We start from the raw sequence: 7,324 nt of genomic DNA, 5'->3' as shown, positions 1-7,324 counted from the left end.
CACAGCAGGATAGTACATATATTTATGAGTTTGTCCTGCTGTGGAGTTGTTTGCTCTGCACCAGTGCACATGTAGATGCTGCCCTGGCTGCCTGGGGCACAAGAGTGCTTCAGTGCGAGGGCTGCCTGCTGGCTAGTCCTGTGCTGAAGCACTCTTGTGCTCCAGCCAGCCCCTTTGCAGCACGTTTTGCTGAGGGCAGCAGCACTGGGCTGGCAGGCTGAGCCCTGGGCCCCCTGCTAGCCAGGGATGCTCTGACCCAGCTCAGCATGCTGTGCTTCTGGGTGCACGTGCAGACGCATGCCTGGGAGTAATAAACTCTGGGGCAATAAGCTCTATAGTTTATACATGCACATTATTACACACATGTCAAAGCACTCACTGTGATACAACTAACTTTCTCACTTTTTTTATTTTTACTTCAGACCTTCCTCCATACCAGCCTATGTACATGGAATAGCCTAATCAGCAGAGCTCCCCCCATTACCTCCTTCAAACTTCCAACCAGTTTCATTAAGCATTCAACTTAGGATGGTATAAACCACATTATGTTCTTCTCTTATGTCACTGTGACTATTTCTTTTGGGAAAGGGGTCCATTTTTTTGTTTGGTACTTCACAAACTAGAGAAAAGTTACAGCCTTTTATCAGCAAGGTTTCTAGTAGCTTACCAAAAGAAGCACTACATTTTTCAGTGCCTGTAGTCTAATTCAAAATTGAGTATCCTTTAAAAAGATATGTGCTAGTTTATTCAGAAGAATTATTTCCTTGTCTGCAGAAATTACTGGGGTTTTTCTTTTTTAAATGCAACGCCCTCTAACCAAAAGCAAAAATGGAATAGGCAAGAGTGATCCACAGGAATTTAGAGAAGATTTAGAAAGGATTCATCAGTGGGTATGTGTGGTTGGAGCTATAAAAAATATGCCCACAACAGATACGTGGCAGTTGAAAAATGATGCTACTTTGTCTGGCTTACCTTACCAAAGCAGTGAAGTCAGGGTCAGATGAATATCCTAAGGGTTATTCTATTCAAGTGCTGATTTTACCATGCCCATATACATGATGTCTGAACTCCAGATACTATTTGGAGATAGCAGACTACTTCCTTAATTATGCTCCATGACAACATATCATATTCTTTTAATAACTTGTGGCAATAGCCATATACAATGCATTTTGCCATTTGTGTCTAGATAGAAGGGGAAATGGTTTCCACACAATGTAATTCACTTCACAGATTAACACTATGTTACAGCTGTCTGAAGTTTGTTGCTTTGGTTTATTACCATAATGCACCTATGTTTACTGGTGTTTTCTGTGTGCCCCGTGGGATCAGAACCCAGTGTTCTCTGGCTTGTGATTTGACTTATTTCCATTATGCATGGTGATAAAAAGAGCAAACGGAAGAAAATGATTGCAGATAGAGCTACTGTGGAATAGCTGTTAAACAGAAAAATCGAACAAGTATTTCTGGTGAAATATGTGTGAATAGTTTTCAGAGTCACACTGAAGTCAAAGGAAAGCTGTGCTTTGTCTACTTGAGTAGAAAAGGGTGAGAGAGACCAATCAAGAGAAACATCTTGGAAATCTTCAGATGATGTATGCAGTAATTGGCTTGCATGTTAACTGCGTCAAAAGAAACGCAGATAGAGCTAAACTGCTTTTAAGCAGACTTTATCGCAAAGATAACAGTACAGTGAATGAATACACGAATAACTTACAAAGCTGATAGCATCATGAATGAGAAGACAGCAGATGATCCAGGAACTTAATGAGTACATGACACTGATAAGCAGGGTATAGGGTCTAAAGAAAAATATATAGATGGATAAATTTTTCAATAGAGGATTAAGTATAAGCTGGGTGAACAGTATTGATGACTAGATACGGTCAGTGCATTACCCAGGGGACACTTTTTGCCTGACTGTTGAAAATAGCATTGATGCTGACTGCAGCTGAAGGCTCACTTCTTGTAAATGACTTCAATTGTAACAGAATTAGTGAGACCACAGCTTCATAATTGGGTGAGGTTATGTTTGTTGCTCCAAATTCTTCTACTGAGCATCTGATACCTCATCCAACTAAGTTAACAGATTCTCTGGCAGCTTCATGACTAGGTTAATTATGTGCTTGTTACCATGTACTTTACAGCTGCAGTGTGTTATGAAAATCAGCTTACAGTGAAAGAGAGCATGCCATTTCACTGTTAAAAAATACTGAAGCAACAGAATAATTCCTGTTATAATCATCTTGAGTCTTCCACTAGACCTATTAAATAGCATTAGATGTTTCAAGGCGCTTGGCTCTTAACTGAAAAAACGAACATCCTATGTTACAAAGCTAATGTTTCTTCTTTGTGTGTAGTGTCACAGAGACCACAAGCATCCAAGGAAACTCTGAAGGTGTTTTTTCATTTATTGTTTTCAAAAGGGTCTGCTCCTTGCTCCCCCTAAACATTGCCATCCTCTCCAGACAATCTTTGTCTTGGTAAGATTGTAAGAGCCATTCAAAGTCATTAGTCCTTTACAAATTAGCTGTGGAAGAAAGATGAAGGCAATAGTGAAAGTGCACAAGTGAACAGGGCAGTATGCTGTCTTTTAATGTAGTATATTGCTATTTCTACAATGTGGTATTTAAAACATTGTAGTAATATTCTTGAGTAGTTTCCATTGTTGTATGCAGAGAATATTGATATTCACCAAGAAATGTTGTAATTAAATTCCTAAAAGGTCATAACTGAAAATAAGGAATTTTACACTGCGCAGACAACAGAAAAGTTTTGGCTAGAGCCCGGTTCTTGCCACGACCCCTGTATGTCACTCCACACAGTGGGAGGGGATGAGTCGTTCAGCGCCAACTTTCAAGCCCAGTTCAGGCCCCTGCAGAGGAGACACGGTAGGGGTCAGAGGCTGGAGTTTCATCCCTCCAGCAGACACCGCTGTGGGGATTCAGGGCTGCTGTGGAGCAGCTCAGAAACAGCTGTTAGAAAAGGGCCCTCTTTTCCTCTTTGTTTAAAACTCGGGATGCATCAGACTCTGAAGAGACCCCAGAAAAGGGTACAAAGCTGCCCTTGCTTTAAAGGCTTAAAAACCACCTTTGTCCCTGCTTCCCAGAGGGACTCCTTAGGGCTTTCAAATGTTGCCTTGGCTTTTTATCCCTACTCTGTCAAATGGCCTCACTGTCTCCACCTTAAGAATGAAGGCCCAGATCCTCAAACGTATTTAGGCTGGTAACATGTTATTCCTGCTGGATTGGGCAAGTTTTAGACTTTCCCTACTTTTACCTCATGCTGAAACCTTATCACCCTCACTCCATATACCTCAATACAAGGCATAGCATCTTAAACACCAGTTTATTTCCATCTCATGCTGGTCTGCTACAATCTCCCTCTTTTTAACTCATAGACTTACCACAGATGCTCAGTCAAGCAAGTTAAAGAAATTTCCCCTGAATCATGTCATATTTCTTTACTTCTTAGTGTTGTTATATAGGTCTTTGGTTACAAGTGTTACATGCATGATGCCTAAAGAGATATTACAGGATAAAGGAGGAAGGGAAAAGTTTTTCAGCAAAGACCTTAAGCCCTGAAAGCAATTTATGATGGATATTGTTTTTCTCTGCAGTCACCTTTTCAGCATAGCAAGCTATTCAGTACTTCCCCTATTTGCTATGGGTTCCTCACAGCTGCTGTGGGAAAGCACTGTTTTTAGTGACTGCTTCCAACTTTAGAATTAAGCAGAAATGATGCCTGATAACCTCTGCTGTGGGACTTCTGGCAGGGGAGGGGAGTCTCTTTGCAAAATAAGACTGTAAATCCAAAGAAAGGGTTTAGCAAAGCAACCGAGGGACACAAAGGAAGTGGGACACATGGCATGCCTGCTATATATTTACATTTTTAGCTTGCCTCGGTTCTCTCTGAGTAACCATTAACTGATCTGGAGCACTGAGCCGCTTTTGAGCCGGAAACTTGTTTAGTCCAAGGGAACAGTAATACTACAAAAGTTAAATTGCATGTTGTTCTTTATATTGTGAAAGGTTTTAAATAAAAAGAACATTACAAACATTCATGGAGTCCCCAAGGTGGCATTAACATCTTAAAAGAAGTGAATTACAACATTGTGAGAGGTTTCTTAATTCCCACACCTTTAAAATGGCCTTGCTAGTAGAAAGCCCACAATGAGCCATCACAATATAAGTCCACTATTGTGGATAATTCTTTTTTTTTTTTTTAATTTCTGAATCTATTTGGTCTTGTTCCCCAACTCCCCTTTCATGGAGCTCTACAAACATTTGGCAATAATACAAATTTAAGGAGAACTTAGGATGTCATTCACAACATAACAAAATTAAGGCAGGGGTGGGCAAAATGAAGCCCGCAAGCTGGATGTGGCCCGCCAGGCCATTCTATCTGGCCTGCGGGGTCCCTAAAAAATTTAGAAAATTAATATTTATCTGCCCCTGGCTGCCTGTCATGCAGCCCTCGATAGCTTGCCAAAACTCAGTGAGCAGCCCTCTGCCCAAAATAATCGCCTGCCCCTGTTAAGGGATCTTATGTATGTTTGTTCAAAGCATTTTTGGAGCATGGATCTTCCCTTTTTACATATTGTACGACCTCCTTGGTCCTAATTATTTCTGCAGTTCCCATGGGGTTAATGTCTCTTACTACAGAATTGTATAGTGCATTTTACCTCTTTCTAATGCAGTTTTCCATGTGACAGTGAAAGGTGACAACCAACAGACATAAGATGCCCCAACAGGCACTGTTCTCCTCTAAAAAGCCCAGAGAAAGTGGATGCAGCCCCTTGTGATTAGCTTAGTCACCACTGGAAGTTTGGTAGATCACCTGAGATCCTCAGACCAGTCTAACATGTCATTTCTAGTAGGAGGCTCCCAAAGTCATTTAGTGAGTCTCAAGATCAGATCACTGGCTGTTTTTTGGTTGATTTAAAAAGAGAACTGATACCCCCTCACACACATGATATTGATATCATTTCCATGTCCATTTTGAAGTTAGTTAGTCAGTTCTAGACAGTTTGATTTTTCCCTACTGACATTTGTGTGGTTTAATTTTGTAAGACAGCAACCCCTTTTCAATTAGAGCCTTGTAAGCCATGCATGCAGCTTTGAATCGAAATTAGATAAGCCAAAGCTAGTACAATTAGCTCATGTAAGGGGCTGTTATAGAGCCACTTGTTCCACCCAGGCAAAAATCAAGCCTAATAAAGGTGAATTTTTAAGAGCCTTATGCTAGAAATGTTTTTTTCCCCCCCTATCCCTTCAACATTGCCTTAGGCAAATTTGAACAAAAGTATAGACCGTCCACTCCTAGCCCTCCAACCATTAAACGGGAATTGGGGTTATGCAATATTCAAATCCCTCTGTAAAACCTAGAATTTTTCTAAAGCTCTAATTTTAAAATATATAGTAAATAAATCAAATGTTAAAAAATTGAAATTGAAAACCAAATGTTCCACTAAACACTCTATTCTTATTACCATTCTTAGAAGTAGGAGCTGAAGAATACTCCAACAAAAAACTGTCCTCTGTTTTCTGCTTTATATGGGTGTCTCTACACTGAATATTGCTTGGGAATCATGATCCTCTGAGGTAGATGGCACCAAAAATAAAGATCTGACCTATTAGTTAGGAGAAGCTAGTGAAGTTCATCAATTTCAATAAAGCTAAGCTATTTACACCAGCTAGAGATCTGGTCCATTATCCGCACTTAGCTATTGCAAAGTGTTGTGTTTGTAGCTATAAAGAGCAGATATTAAGAAGAACCAGAGATGTTATTTTCAAAAACTTTCACAATAAAGTTTATTACATTACTTTCATTAAAAATATTATAAAATAATATTATATTCTGCCCAGCAGAAGGATTATGCCAGGGTTTAGAAACCCCAGGTTTGTGCAAACAGTTTGTGTAAACATAGTAAGTTAAGTGTTCAAGTTCCATTTCCAGATACAGTACGTTGCTACAAAAATAAGTTCTCTTTTTGTTGACCAGATTTAAAAACCCAGAAACCTGGATTTCCTCAAGCATCTTTCACTCTGGAAAGCATGCATACAGGTAATGCTGTACTTAGATCTGAAATGGGAAGGATTTCAGGTAGTCCTTTAAAACTGGATTGAGAGGAATCTGATTTAAATGCTCTCTTCCAAACGTTGCCACAATGCTTTTCCGGCAAAGCTCCTGCAAGGGCCGCACACGGACCTTGCGCAGTGGGGTGACCAGCAGTTTCCGAGGGGAGTTTATATGATGTTCCAACAGCTTGAAAAGACAGTCAAAACTCTCCTTACTGCCATCCAGACTGAAACATCCACCCTGGAAGTTTATTCTGATGCTGGTGGGCCCAGTAGCAGTCTTAACACTGATGGCAAAGAAACAGTTCTTCTGTGTACTGTCCCTGATGAGGAAGGTGCCCTCAGGTTCAGACTTAAGTTTCTCATGGGCAGCATTGACAGTCAGAGGTCCCCAATAAAAGCCACAGGCATCCAACAAGGCGCTCGCTCGGGTGATGCTACTGAAATCCGCCTGCGAGCGAAAGGTTCGAAAGTGTGTCTCACTCTGCGCCTGCACAGTGCTGGGACGGGTAGAGCCGCGGTAGACTCTAGGCTGTGGATGATCCCGTGCTGGAGAGTCAAGTAGACGTCTCGGGTCTGCTGCAACTGCATTATCTGCTGCCACCTTACTCTGAGCTACCATCCTATAGACTAGACCAGCTGATGCGGTCTTCCATAGCGTCAATGGCCAGGGCAGGACAGCTCTTGTGGCTAGTCTGAAAAGTCAAAGGAAAACAAGATCGCGTTAGATACTCAGGGCAGGGAAACAAAAGCCTCAACCAGTGCTCATGAAGACAGTGGGGTTTTCATTTGCAGCCCCTCCGCCCCAATGTAAGAAGTCTTGAATCTGCTGAATTACACCCAACAAGAGACAGCAGCTGCTAAACAGCACCGCTCTCTGGCGAGACGAGGGCCCGGGCTCCGGCCTTGGGAAGAGCAGCCCAAGTATCCAGGCGGAGCGAGTAGGCGCCACAACGAGCGCTTTCCCTGCGACTAACTCCCCACTCTCCGAGCAGAGACCGAGTCAAGTCCCGGGAGTCTCCTTCACAGGTCCGCTCTTTGCCTCGAGTTCTCAGAGGATTTTTCTTTATCCATTTATTTATTTACTAACAGGCGCGTCAAGAAATCCTGCGGCTGGACCCGGCAGGGAAGAGCGCGCCTGCCGCCCGCCCAGGCCGCCGCTTCCCTCACGCCCCCCACCGCCCCTCCCCGGCCCGCCAGGGGCCCCGGCTCCGTCTCACCTTGGGGCCCGGGCGCCGCAGAGC

At 42.5% G+C, this 7,324-nt stretch overlaps 1 protein-coding gene across 2 annotated transcripts in view; it reads right to left on the bottom strand.

Annotated features, from left to right (window-relative positions):
• Positions 1-5,262: 5,262 nt before the first annotated feature.
• Positions 5,263-7,324, bottom strand: part of SOCS1 (suppressor of cytokine signaling 1) — a 2,733-nt gene continuing 671 nt past the window's right edge. Inside the window, exons 1-2 of one of the 2 annotated variants that reach the window (XM_019507453.1) lie at positions 7,301-7,318; positions 5,263-6,775 (exon numbers count right to left, since the gene is read on the bottom strand). In XM_019507453.1, coding sequence (XP_019362998.1) covers positions 6,079-6,702 — 624 coding nt within the window. In that variant the 5' untranslated portion in view covers positions 6,703-6,775; positions 7,301-7,318 and the 3' untranslated portion in view covers positions 5,263-6,078. Of the gene's footprint in view, positions 6,776-7,300; positions 7,319-7,324 lie in introns of those variants that run through there. The other variant, XM_019507454.1, reaches the window with a different exon arrangement.

This window comes from Gavialis gangeticus, unplaced genomic scaffold, assembly GCF_001723915.1.
Source record: "Gavialis gangeticus isolate Ggan-Ray unplaced genomic scaffold, GavGan_comp1, whole genome shotgun sequence".
Classification (NCBI taxonomy): Eukaryota; Metazoa; Chordata; order Crocodylia; family Gavialidae; genus Gavialis; species Gavialis gangeticus.
Note: the sequence above shows the minus strand (reverse complement) of the source record. Positions and strands in the feature narration are given on the sequence as shown.